Source organism: Pleurodeles waltl, chromosome 4_1, assembly GCF_031143425.1.
Source record: "Pleurodeles waltl isolate 20211129_DDA chromosome 4_1, aPleWal1.hap1.20221129, whole genome shotgun sequence".
Taxonomy (NCBI): Eukaryota; Metazoa; Chordata; class Amphibia; order Caudata; family Salamandridae; genus Pleurodeles; species Pleurodeles waltl.
The window spans coordinates 740,512,201-740,526,927 of record NC_090442.1 but is presented as its reverse complement, the minus strand read 5'-3'; the positions used below and the strand labels follow the sequence as shown (position 1 = coordinate 740,526,927).

At 41.3% G+C, this 14,727-nt stretch overlaps 1 protein-coding gene across 3 annotated transcripts in view; it reads left to right on the top strand.

The window, feature by feature from the left end:
- The window catches only part of AHCYL2 (adenosylhomocysteinase like 2), a 407,107-nt gene that overhangs the window by 220,021 nt on the left and 172,359 nt on the right, over nucleotides 1-14,727 (top strand). For all 3 annotated transcript variants that reach the window (XM_069229350.1, XM_069229352.1, XM_069229351.1), the window contains exon 8: nucleotides 4,662-4,778. In XM_069229350.1, coding sequence (XP_069085451.1) covers nucleotides 4,662-4,778 — 117 coding nt within the window. The remainder of the gene's footprint in view (nucleotides 1-4,661; nucleotides 4,779-14,727) is intronic.

Below are 14,727 nucleotides of genomic sequence, written 5' to 3'. Positions count from 1 at the left end.
TTACCTGCCCAGGAGGTGATGACCTTGATACATATACGGCACCGACTAGCGTTCCGGCATCAGTTCCCGTTGTGCACCTCATCAATGCTGGTCTACATCGTACAATCTTTCCTGATAGTCATAAACATTGAATATTCTCACCTGTGTGCAGGGACCCCAGAATACTTATTTTTTTCATAAGATAAAAAGCTTCCATAGCTTGAATTTTCCAAAGTGCCTGCCCTAGCTCCAACGATTGAACAGGCCAGCTCTTTCTGGATGTTCCTGTTTATTATACATTGCTAAGTTTTCTCGTTGAATGTTTCCCATTGGGTTCCAAGCATGTATTCCAGAGAAAAGAGTTCTTAACTGTGAATTGTGTAGTTATTCACAGTGCTGAATTATTTTACAGGGCATTTAGCTTCCCTAAACAAACAAAACGTTTAAATAGGTGGTTAACAAAGCAGTTTCTGCCTCCCAGCATTGACTCTGCTGGCAGCATGCCCCATAGCCTCTATTCCTTTTGCCTGCTTGTGCTGAGAGGATCTCAGACACTTCAAGGACTATTCACCCTATTTTTTTTTTTAAAGGTATTTAATATTTTTTCATTCAATGTCTTAAAGATGTTTGAAGCTTTATCTGCCATTTTTGTAATCTCTGAAGGGATTTTCCCCACAACTGTCTTCACTTTTTGTAAAGTGTTCCTCCTGTTGGAGGAAGTCTGCCTTTCCCCCACATTTGGTCAAAGAGTTCACGTTTGGTCTGGAAACCAAAAGAACCATGAAGGGATTTGTCTGAAAGGGTAGCTGAGAAAGAAACACTACAGGTCTGTCCGACAAGGTGACTCTTCTACAGCATCTCTGCACTCTCCAGGCAGGACTCCAAAAGAGGAAGATCAAGGTAGAATAAATAATGTCACTATCATTATGGACACTCCCGCCATTCCTGAGATCACTGTTCAGTGTCGCATGTCTCCATGTCGAAGCGTCATTCAGTACCAATGCTTTTTTCGTGAAAGGACAACTCTCTAGCTATAATGGCTTATAAGCCAAGAAGATCCCATCCACCAATGAAGCCTTCTGCCACGGTTCCAGGGTTACCAACATTGAGAAACACTCCTTCAAGGAACTCGGCATCAAAGTATTTAATGTTTAGACACTTCATGACAGTTCAGAGGAGGGGCTTACTTATTTTAACATAACTTTTCAAAATCAGCAATTGCTTGCCTGAGAATAAATTTACCTTTCTTCTTTTAATAAAGTTGAACCAAGTTTAACTGTACTTGCTAGCTGGAAAAAAAACACATTATTTCATTTATATTATTTTGGTCTAACTGAGCATCTGTCAGTGCCGGTGTTTGTGATCTTGGAACTCTGTTGGACATCCCCTGCTTCACCGACAGTTAGTTGTCATCAAGGTCTTTTGTTCTGTGTGATTACTCCTGAGCTTGTAACTAAGCCAGTGGTGATCTTTCTGTTTTTGCTGGACATGCAGTTGTTTAGAGTAAGTCTCCTTTTATTTTAAAGCAAATATATCAAAAAAAGTACTCAACGGACTTATAGCAACCAAAAAAACACTCTCTCAGTAGCAGTATTGTACATTCATGACAAGTTTGGTATAAATATGTTCATTTTTTTTGTTCCATCTTTCAGCAAAATTTCCCAGTGGAGCTCAAATGTAAAATGATACTTTTTCACTAAACTTTCTTTTCCTGTTGTCAGACCTTTATGGAGCTTGCCATGCCTAATCTTAACAGACTGAGTTCGATAGATTGCCAGGTTTCATGGAAATCAGTACTTGGAGTCAAAATTGATAAGTAAAATGTTCCAGGGTGTCACTGTACTTGGGTGTGATAGGCTACATTTATGATGAATGAAGATCTATACGATGCAGAATTAGAATTACAAATAAGTCTCATTTCCTTACCTGCCCCTTTAGGTAAATCCCAAGGCAGGGAATCTTCTCCCAAGTGCTCTTCCCATTTAAAAACAAATTATTAAAAAAGTAATAAGCTTCTTAGGAGGGATGAAGTCTTCCTCAAAGAAACAGTTCCTCTTCCAGTAGCATTTGCAGACTCAATACGTTCAACAGTGCTTTTCATTATTGGCCTGAGGTTTGGTATTTAGGAAGTGGAAACCCAATTCGTTAGCATCCACTAGCCCCTTAAAGGTGGATTCCTTTAGTCAAGCTATTCTGGACATTTTCGGCGTGGCCCACTACCCCGTGAACCACTCCACACTAGTGGGCCTGTCATGTAGGTTTGTCAATTCTTGCAGCTCCTAATATTCACCACTCTAACCTGTCACAGGCTCTGGCCTCGTTCATTCTTCCATAGAAATACATGTCTTCCAAGGGGCTGAAACTTGTGTATTCACTTTCACCATCCTTGGATCTGACCTCCATGACACTACCACCTTCAGCAGACATTAACTGGGTGGTAAAAGACAAGTTTTTCGCCAGTTTTCATGACAAACCCCCTAGCTAAGAACCTTCCTCTAGCCCAAAGATTTGCTTGAATGGAAGAACCTCTTCAATCGGATTGCCATGCCTAGCAAAGATTATGGTCATACAGAGGATAGACTTGAAGGCTGATAAGCTCCTTCCCTCTTAAATTACAGATGCTTGATTTTCCTTGATTTTAAAAATCAATAGCTCTCCACAAAGGAATATCCATAACACGTTGGCCAGTCATGTATTCACCTGCATGCAATGGAAAACTGCAGGTATTATCTTTACCCACCACTGAGGCCAACATTTTGGCTGAACTTTTGCTGCGGTCTTCTACTGTATCGAAGTTGCTGCTACCCTCAACCAAGAACTCTTGGACTGAGTTTTGGTTGCTTGGAAGACCTCTTTTCAGTCCAGCAGTCAACAGAAAAATTGCACAACACCAACCTGCTTCATCTGACCCAATGTTTGTCAGCGCACTCTTCCCCTGAGTCTGATGGTTCAAGCCTCTTCCCCTAAACTAAAGCAAAGTGCCTTCTTTATGAGCTCTCTAGATTGAGAGCCATATGCCATTTTTGCCACTCTGGTTAGGCTAGTGATAATCACTGGCATCAGGGAAGCTGATATTTCTGGACCTTGTTTGTTTGTTTGAAGGCTATTTCTGGACCTTGTTTGTGGCCGGGATGACTCCAAAGTGTAGCTTATACTCTGATAAACTGGCAAGATCTGTGGTCACAGTAATTACTCTGAGCTACACGGCCTGGATGTGCTCCACAGGTTTTTTGAGGGATGTCCAAGTGACCTTCATAGACATTCCCTATGATTGTGAATACCTCTTCGGTGAGAACAACACTTTTCCAAGATTAGCTCAGAAATGACACACAGCATGCTTATGGGGCCTTGCCTTCCGATAGACTCCCCTGGATTTTGGGGCTCTGGGTGGCAAATTGTGCAGCCAAAACCATGCAAATTTTGTGGTCCAAAACCTCTAAATTCACAATATTTTTGTAGTAGGCAGAAAATGTGATTTTCACATAAATACTACATGAACTAGTCTCACTGCTGGAGGCTGTGCTACATCACAATCTGTAACCTTGTGGAGTCTCAAGCAGCACAGCACCTCGAATTGGAGTCTGTCCGAGTCCACAGAGTACAGAATGAAAAATATAAAACTGCACTTCCTGGCATCAAACAACCTGCGTTGCTTGCGGAGTGGAAGGCGGGAAGCACAAGAACTGGGGCGGGAGGGTCCCAGGAGTCTGGTTAGGGGTGGTAGGGACAGATGAGTCATGGGAGGAGGGGGACGAGAGGAGTCACAGCGCAGAGTGGGGGGGGGGGTGAGAGAGAAGAAGAAATGTAGCCTATGCCCTTGGGCCACGTTTGATACATATTGAAAACAAAAAAATACAAACAGGAGACATGGGGAGAGGTTAGGGATGAACGGGGTGAAGTCCAAGTGACTGCAGAGCAGGTAAAGGTTGCAGGCTAATTGCACAGTAGGGAGGCTCTGCATTTCAAAGGCAGGCGGCTGTGGAAATTAACACCTCTGCTGCCTGCTAGCCTGTTGCCTCACCCTCCTTTTACTGTCTCAGTGGCAGCATAGAGCCAGTAAAGAGAGGGTTAGGTTTAGTTCTCCAATTTTGCAGGCACTTTTGTAAAAAAACAAAATAGCAGGATTTTTACAAAAGTGCTGATTTCACAATTCTATTGCAAATCACGATATCCTGGCAGTGGGGGTGGTTTAGAAAGAGTTTTAACAGTAATTGATGTTTTGGGCTTCTCCAGGACACAGCGGACCCACTTGCAACAGCTTTCTCAGCTGGTGACGGCTGTCTCAACAGATGTGAAACACCTCGCCACCCAACCTAGATTCTTCTGTTTCCTCCATATGACTGCCTAGAATGTGCCAGGTTTTACCCTGACAATTGCATTTTTATTTTCCCACTTGAAAGCTTGCTTGCTATGCATCTAATGATGAGCACTGGGATGAACTGGGCTACATTTGTTTCAGAAAAGAACATGACTGCTTTATTTAGTTGACTTGCAGCCCTAACGCTGTACTGCAATTTTAGCATTATGTATAGGAGTCTCTTACAAACCCCTTCAAATTCCTCAATGTTTCTACTTTTCCTTTTTGGTGTGAGGTAAACTATCTATAACTCAGATGGGTAGAGATGGTAATTAATCCGAGGAATGCAGTGGTTTATTTAATCTCTTTTCTCATTCTTTTACAGGTTGTACCAGTTATCCAAGGCTGGGAAACTGTGTGTGCCTGCGATGAATGTGAACGACTCAGTCACCAAACAAAAGTTTGACAACCTCTACTGTTGCAGGGAGTCCATCCTTGATGGGTATGTGTTCTTATCTCAGTGGAATCTGCTACTTTAGATATTGGACTGACTCCCACTGCATGCTGACACATTTTCTTAAACATTATTGGTGGCTCCAGAACACTAGGCAGGCAGAGAAGGAATGATAGTTGAAGTTGGAGTGTAAAGATGTGCATCTTAATGGTGAATAGTAGATACTGTACTATATGAACGGTTAATGGAAAGGATGTGGCTTTGAGTTATAACCTGAGGTTTCATGTAAGAGCAGACCTGGACTGATTTTGTTAGGCGTTTTCCCAACCACTCGCATCTTTTTTTTTTGTTTTGTTTTTGTTTTTACTGGACAAATATACAGGTGTTGGCTTAAAATAATTGATAAGTACAAATGTTGGGCAGAATCAAAGTGGCTTTTTACCTGTTTTTTTCATGAACTTTGCTGCATGTTAGAAAACATTCTTACCAACTATCTTAGATAGCTCTTTGGAACCCATTATTAACATTAGCCTGCACTACTCATTTTATAGAGTTCTTGGCCATATATTTTACTCGAAGTAGCAAAGGAAATGGGAACCGGAAAGGGACACTTTAGGTGTAATATCTGGAAAAAAATTTTTTTGAGGTGGGGTAAATTAAACTGTGGTATTCTGGCCATACTAATGCTTACAAGTATTGTTTTGAAAAAGATACTATTCAAATCTGTATCCATCTGCATGCATTATTCATTTATCTTGGCATGCATTATGGAAGTGACTGAAATTTGGCAGATTCATCCCTCTCCTTTTTGAATGGCTAGTGCAGCTAAAACATTGTTCTAATACAATAACCATGGTTTTGAGACAACCCATTAAATGAACAGTCATTTGTTTGAGCTGTCCTTTTCAATAAAGTTTAAGAACAGATCTACATGTTCCTCAGATATACAGTTGTGTTTGTCCTTTATTATATTTGCTTAGTCAATCTCCAAGGCCTTCGAAAGTACAATACTCTTAATTTTTTTCATTGGTAACCTGTAATCTTGCCATTTTAGGAACTACTTCAAGGGTGCCCAAGCGTTATTTGAAATTGGGGCAGACAGTTATGAATGAACAGACAATCATCAATTTACATTTTTGAGTGCCTAAAGCGTATTGCGATATTTTTGTATTGCAAGACCAAATAGGTAGTGGGAGCAAGGTCACTCTTAACAATCCTCAATATAAATGAAATCTGAGGGCTTTGAAAGTATTGGCAAGCCGTTGTTTGAAATCAGTGTTAATAATTTGTGTAAGAGAATCATTGGCCCTATCCACGCAATAGGTTACAATTGCTCATTACCTCTTCACATGATCTATACATTGTATTTGAATTGTTAGATGCAGTGACATGAACAACTATGACTGAGATCTTGCTACTGTTGGGATCAGTTAGCCTGCATGACAGTACAGTTTGTTACATTTTTCTTTGTTCAATTTGCTAACTAATATTATTGTTGAGTGCATAGTTGTTACTGGTAGCCTTGCAGCTTAACTGGATTCTTTCTGAAATGGTACTAGTAATTGTCATTAACTTTTAATATAACTTGATGATTTTGGCAGTTAACCTACAGGATCTTTAGCCTGTTCATGTTTTTAGGAGTTGCCTTTATGGTGATCTAGCCCTGAAGCTTATTATGGCAGTCTATTTACATAATATTTGTTTTAGGGAAGGTATTTAACTTTGTTGTAGTTTCAGGTTATCTTTGCTTTATTATGACAATAGAAGCTTCTGTGGTTTTATTAGACTGGCTGTTTGCTATTTTACCTCCCCTGCCATGTCTAATGTGGATCATATTAATATCAGTGCCTTTTTTAAGAAGCTACATCTGAACTGAGATCTTGGTGTTTGGCTCTCGAGACTCTATTTGGACTGAAGAATGTGGCTCTTTACCGATCCCTGTTAAAGCGGCTAAAAACCCCAGGGTTATCTTTGACACCTCTTGCAATTTTGAGGCACAGGTCAACTGTACTACGAGTACATGTTTTGACATAATTGGGATTCTCAGGAAAATATTTCCTTGTGACACTCGGTGGTCATAGCTTGATTTCATCCAGACTGGGTAACTGCATTGTCCTTCATGACTCCTTATTGAGTAGATTGCAGGTGGTGAAAAATGCAGCTGCTCTCCTAATTCTCAACATACCTAAACACTCTTCTGTTAAGAAGGGCATTCCTTAGTTACCTTGGCCTCTTGTCAGGAAGTGGGTTGTGTTTAGGGCTATATGCCTAGACAATCTAACCTTTCATCATAAAGGCTCCAAACATCTCTTATACACTTTATAATTGGTATGTTCCAGGCAGGTCGCTCAGATCTTCTTTAGGTAAGAAAGTCATCATTTCCAGATCTCGTAAAGTCAGATAGGGTTCCTTTTCTAGAGCTGCTGCCAGGTATGGAACACTTTGCCTTCCCATATTGCTATGTCTGATTCTATTGTGTTTAAAAAAAAAGATTTTCTCATCTTGAGTTTATTGGATTTGGTAATCGTTAAGGAGTTCTATTTTCAGCTTAGTGCTTAGATACATCTGGATTTAATGTGCTTTATACATGTTAATTTCATATAAATGCTCACTGTTTTCACATAAGTAATTTCCTACAGGTAATTCCTTCATAAATCTTGGAACTTGTTCCTATTGTATCTTTTGATTTGTATGGCTTCATTGTCTTAACATTAATTTACTTCCGTCTTTATTTTAATGGTCCACAGAACTGATTGTTGTGCAATTGCTTCTTTAAACAAAATCCTGCTTGTTTATTTTTAAGCTTTTCATATATTTCCATTTTCCAGCTATAGTAGATTTCCTTGAACACTATTCAGTGTATAGATTTTATTGCTGAAAGGAAGGGCAGTCTTGCCAATAGTCTTTCTTAGCCGTCAATATCCAAAAATCCCATTGGCATCTACCAGTTTATCTCCATGAATTCTTGAGTACCTAATTTTCATTAATCATCTGCGGTCATACCTTAGCATATGTTTATCTTATAACTGTACCCAAGTTGAAACCGTTATAATTGACCCCTTACTCCCTGCAGCTTTCTTATGTAAACAGTGCCAGGTGGCAGAATGAATCTGGAAAAAACTGCACAGCAGTACCTCTGCTTCAGTATCAACCGACACGCAACAGCTTTTTCATGGATCTGTGAGACCGCCTACTTGATTGGCACAGCCACCATGAATATAACAGTGCTAGTGCCACCAGTTCCATTTTTTTTAGTTGTGTCTTCAGTGGATTTTGTTTAAGGGAAAAAGTAATACTTGTTAATTTATTGGAGTAAATTGAAACTTTTTCCTCTGAGTTCTTCTCACTCCAAGCCATGTTTCTGTTGCCAGAGTCTACTGTCCTGTGCAATTTCAGATCCACTTGATAATTGGCTCAGCTATTTGGGTGATTCAGCAACACTTGACCTTCCAAGGGGGCAGTTTACAGAGAAGAGGGACAAGAAACCTCAGACTCAAAGAAGGTCATCCTCCTCTTTACTCAGTCACACAAAGAAAATGACTATTCTGGAGGTGTATGCATCATCTTCACCAGAGCCCATCCGTTCAGACTACAGCTGTAGTCTGAGGTGAGATTTCCCCTCCCATTTGGATACGTTCATAGATGAAATGTTGGCTCCTTCTGCCAAGCAAAAACCCTCTTGTGAGCCTTTTGGAGCCATTAGGGTTAAAGCGATAGCATCAGTCAGACTCCAAGAGGTAAGTGGCTTCAGTCTCTTCTTCAGGGGCTAAAATCTTCTTCAAAACAGTTGAAGCCATTGCTGCTATCTGTGTCTGAAGCAGCTTTGGGTGCGATGTCTGGCTCAACATTGGTAGAATCGGAGACTTCAATGACTGAGTCTATTGTAGAGCCAGCAGAAGCGAAGTCTGGCATATACTTGAAGGAGGATTAATTTTCTTAAATACCTGCATTGACCTCATGAAGCTTTCCAGCGATTTGGCCATCTTATTTGCTCTAGTTCAGATACCTTGGCTTTCGAGAAGCCATACTCCAGTGAGGATGAGTTTGTTTCCACTTTGTCATACTATTAATGGATTTCTTATAGATTTGCAGACTGCCAGTAGCTTGGATACATCTCCCAGATTCTAATTTTGTAGTGACACACGAAAGTGTGACTGCTGCTAATGTCTCACTTTCAGTTGTTCTCGATACTTCAGCCCGATTGTTCACTTAGTTTTAGCCTAATCTGATTACTGAAATGTTGGCTAACAGAGGTTTTACACACATAATTTCCATGTGGGATTGGCCTTGGGTGAATCGATTTGTAGGAGAACAGATGTCAGCTTTATTGCCAACGGGGGAGGATTTTCTAGGGGATCTAGTGTTGATATAGTGAGAATTTGATGTAGGTTATGCATTTACGCCATTTCTGTTGCACAGGGTGGTGAAGAAGATGCGTTATGGCAGGGTTCTTGTTCAGTAGTTCATGGTATGTGGATCTGGTGGCACTGGATTGCTTCAATCTATGGCCTCTTCTTTCAAAAGAGCTTGCTGTCGCTGCAGAAAGGTCAAGTGGTTAAATATTCAGTACTGAATCTTCTTACAAGGAACTTGAGAGGTTAGCCACCTTGAGGTTTTTTTTCTGAGGATTTTCTGGATGATGTTTTAGCTGCTTAGAAGCCTTTAATTAGGGCTACATAGTCAAGTTATGTTTTTTAAAACTAGTAGTAAGAAAGGGCTAGATCCTTTGTAATGTGAGTTGGTTCATAGTTTGCTATTTGTTGTTTCTTGGCTTGAAAAAGGTCTCACTGTAAATGCATGTGACAGGTTATTTGACTGCAATTTTTGCTGGTGATGTTTCCCCTGATCACAAGATCTCTGTTACCACTAGTTTTGCATTTCCTGAAAGGTTTGCTGCATAAGTTTCCACCTGGTTCCTCTTACAGTGCCAGAATGAGATGAAAATTCAATTCTAACATGTTTGATGGGCCCAACTCCCTTTGAGCTTCTTAATTCGTGTGATTAAAGTTCTTTCAAGACTGCATTCATGGTTGCTACTTTGGCCAGAAGGGTATGAGAGTTGCAGACTTTACCTGTTTCTTCCCCTTTAACTGTTTGTTTTTCTAAAGATAAGGTGATCTTAAGGGTGAAGCTTCTTTTTGACAGAGGTTGAAATTTCATCTTGGTCATGTCCTTGCCAGTATTTTATCCTCCTTATTTATCAAAGTTGGGGGAAAGGTTGTAAGGCTTGAGTCAAGAACGGTCTTGAGCCATTATCTCTACTCTGTGAAAGATTGTAGCATACATTCACCTTTCATAAGGTAAATGGGGAAAAAGGTGGCGTAAGATATCAAGGTTAAACTGTTTTCGCAGTGTGTTAAGATGTACTTTCAAATATTACAGGTGCTGCACTCACCCACCTCTTAAACTGAAAAGTGCTCATAAGAAAGCTGCAGGAAGTATCTCCATTAGAAGAACAAGTTTCTTCCTTTGATAATGGCCTTTCTTCCCATAAATTCCTTATGACCATGTTGCCTTCCCTTTTTTTGAGTGAATTTTGATTTGACTACCTGCCCTATTATTATTTAGGGGGAGGTAAAAAGAAACTGAATTTGTGTCACCCGTGCTGTTGTAATATTTGTAGCTGTAAAAATATCAATCATGGAGCTTCACGTGTAAGTGGTGAAGTCATTGAGAACACGAGGCCCCGGAGGGCAGGTACTGCAATTTCTTTCCCAAGTCTTGCGTCTAGATGGTTCTCTTGAGGAATCTGCAGAAGCAAACAATATCCATGAGAAAGAATATGACTGCAGGTTATTCACTTGTTAATTTGTAGCCACAGTATGCTATTCCCAACATGGTCAGTGATAATATTCTTCCCAGTATTGTCCACTAACAAATGATCCTCGTCCATCTTTCAAATTACTGCATTAGATTTCATATCCAGATTCAAACACTGTGGAAGCTTGGAAAGGGTTGAACATTTGCCCTGACATACTGTAGTCAGTTGAAAAAAGGCAGAGCACAGAAAAAAGCCAAAGTTGGAGTACTATATTACTTAAAGCGATTTCTCATCAGCCTTACCATGTGCGTTTCCTGTATTATAGTTAAGTTTATTTTATCAGTTAAGTAATTTCGTGCTCATCCCACTGAGCCCTAGCATCTGAATCTAGATTTCTTTAATAAGAGGGTTTTTTGCTTAAAGAACTGCCTTCTTACTTTATCAGAAAGTATCATTTATTTATTTATATATATATATATATATATATATATATATATATATATATATATATATATGTATGTATTTATATATATATATATATATATATATATGTATGTATTTATATACATATATATATATATATATATATATGTATGTATTTATATACATATATATATATATATATATGTATGTATTTATATATATATATGCATATATATATACAATGGCATGTGTAGCTGCAGATACACATGCTATGCACTGTTCCTGCCATCTAGTGTTGGGCTCGGAGTGTTACAAGTTGTTTTTCTTAGAAGAAGTCTTCTCGAGTCACGGACCGAGTGACTCCTCCCTTTCGGCTCCATTGCGCATGGGCCTCGACTCCATCTTAGATTGTTTTCTTTCCGCCATCGGGTTCGAACGTGTTCCTCTTCGCTCCGTATTTCGAATCGGGAAACTTAGCTAAGTATCAAATTCGTCAGTATTGTTCTCGTTCGGTACCGGTTTAGTTCTTGTGTATCGGCACCGACATCAAGACCGCTTCGGCAGCCCTTCGGGGCTTCCATTCTTCATCGAGGCCTGGTCCGCCTGACCACACCCGTCGTACACCACTAATGGACTGGACCCCCTTCCGTTTCTGTCCTAAGTGTCACGCCAAGTATCCTTATACAGACCAGCACCGGGTCTGTAACCTGTGTTTTTCGCCCGAACACAGAGAGGATACTTGTGAAGCTGGCCGAGCGTTTCGATCGAAGAAAACCTTGAGAGATCGACGCGCAAGAAGACTACAAATGACGTCGAAGCCGAAAGATCTCGACGTTGAAGAGGAAGAAAGAATTTCCATCCAGGAAACAGACTCCGATGATTCCGATGGTGAGCGACCCTCGACGGTTCAACAAACTCTGAGTAAACCTGCCCCGTCCCAAACCCAGGGTCACACCAAAAAATTCAAGGCCACGTGGACACCACCGCCAACAGGCCATGGCTTTACCCACAGAAAGGAAGGTGACCGTATCACATCGGCATCAAAAAAGGCCAAAGAATTGCCAAAGACTTCTGACTCCGGTCGAGATTCCGGCACCGAAAAAATTAGGCATCTAGTTGTCGAATCGGACAAACCTCGAAAGAGCTCCTCGGAACCGAAAAAGACAATAACATTAGGAATTTCGGTACCGAAAAAAAATGGCTTCGGAGCCAAAACGATCCTCATATACACTGAGGAGCAAGGCCTTTCGTTGCAGCTCAAGGAAAGGCACAGATTTGAGCAAGATCTGGATGTAGAGGAACCTGACCAAACGCAACAAAGTTTGCAAATCCAGAAGGATACAGGGAAAATACAGACCATCCCTCCACTCAAATCTAAAAGGAAACTAGCCTTTCAAGAATCAGAACTGCAACCTAAAGCCAAAGTGGTTAGAGACAAGTCACCACCATCACAGGTCTCGCCACAACCATCCCCACTGCATTCTCCACAATTATCACCAGTGGGTACACCTATAATGCAGTCACCCACACATACTGGGATGACCCAAGATGATGCTGATGCCCGGGATCTATACGATCCACCTGTATCGGAGAACAGCCCAGAGTGTTACCCAACCAAGCCTTCACCACCAGAGGACAGTACAGCATATACGCAAGTACTAGCCAGGGCAGCTACGTTCCACAACGTCACAATGCACTCTGAACCAGTAGAGGATGACTTCCTTTTTAACACTCTGGCTTCCACTCACACATCCTATCAAAGCCTGCCAGTGCTACCGGGCATGCTCAAGCACGCACAACAGGTCTTCCAAGAGCCTGTAAAAGGGAGAGCTATCATGCCGAGGGTCGAAAAGAAATATAAACCTCCCCCGTCAGACCCAGTGTTCATAACGCAACAACTCACTCCGGACTCAGTGGTTGTGGGGGCTGCAAGAAAAAGGGCGAACTCAATTCTCAGGGGATGCCCCACCACCTGATAAAGAGTCGAAAGTTGAACGCAGCGGGCAAGAGTGGCATCACAAGCAGCCAATCAGTGGCAAATTGCAAATTCGCAAGCCCTACTTGCACGCTACGACAGGGCACACTGGGACGAAATGCAAGACATCATCCAGCATTTGCCCAAGGAACACCAAAAACGTGCCCAACAAGTAGTTGAAGAAGGACAGGCCATATTGAACAATCCAATACGGTCTGCATTAGACTCTGCAGATACAGCAGCACGTACTGTCAACACAGCGTTAACGATCCGAAGGCATGCATGGTTGTGAAGTTCTGGATTCAAACCAGAAATACAACAGGCGGTACTAAATATGCCGTTTAACCAACATCAGTTGTTTGGGCCAGAAGTCGATACCGCCATCGAGAAGATGAAAAAAGGCAGACACAGCCAAAGCCAAGGGCACACTCTACGCCCCACAATACAGAGGCACTTTTAGGAAACCACAATTTAGAGGGGGTGGTTTCGACAACAAGCATCTGAACCGTCTACCTCCCAAACAAAACCCACCTGTCAGTCACAATACCAAAGAGGAGGGTTTCGTGGTTCCTATAGAGGACAATTCCCAAGAGGAAGAGGGAAATTCCAGCCTGCCAAACAAAGCCCTAGCAAACAGTGACTTCAATGTCACACTACCCCAACACTGGTCACCAGTGGGGGGGGAGGCCAACCAAATACTACCACAATTGGACACACATTACCACAGACACGTGGGTCCTAGCAATTATCAAACATGGTTATTGCATAGAATTCACAATATTCCCTCCGAATGTTCCACCAAAACCACACAGATTGTCTCCACAACACTTACACCTATTACATATAGAGGTCCAAGCACTGCTACAAAAACAAGCCATAGAGCTAGTACTCTAGCACCAGAAGGGAACCGGCGTTTACTCCCTGTATTTCCTTATTCCAAAAGAGGACAAAACATTAAGGCCTATCTTAGATCTCAGAACACTGAATCTCTTCATCAAATCAGATCATTTCCACATGGCAACACTTCAGGATGTAGTTCCCTTACTAAAAAAAGGGGAATACATGACAACACTGGGTCTCAAGGATACGTATTTCCACATACCCATCCATCCATCTCACAGGAAATACCTTAGGTTTGTAATACAAGGCAAACATGATCAATTCAAAGTGCTTCCGTTCGGAATAACAACTGCCCCCAGAGTATTTGCAAAATACCTATCTGTAGTAGCAGCTCATATTAGGAGACAGCACATGCACGAATTCCCATATTTAGACGATTGGCTAATAAAAGCCAACACTCAACAAATATGTCAGTTTTAAACGCAATACGTCATAGATACTCTACACAAACTAGGGTTTTCTATAAATTACCAAAAATCACAAATACAACCATCCCAAATACAACAATACTTGGGAGCAACACTCAACACACAAAAAGCAATTGCCACTCCAAGTCCACAAAGAGTTCAGTCGTTCCAAAATGTAAGATCAAGCATGCAACCAAACCAACAATACACGGTCAGGTTTGTGATGAAACTACTAGGCATGATGTCCTCATGCATAGCTATTGTCCCAAACGCAAGACTACACATGCGGCCCTTACAGCAGTGCCTAGCAAAACAATGGACGCAGGCACAGGGTCAACTCAAGATCTAGTGTTGATAGACCGCCAAACACACTCTTCGCTTCAATGGTGGAACCCTGTCAATTTAAACAAAGGGTGGCCTTTTCAAGACCCAGTGCCTCACGTCATTATCACAACAGACGCTTCCATGATTGGGTGGGGAGCACACCTCAACGATCACAGCATACAAGGTCAATGGGACAATCAACAAAAA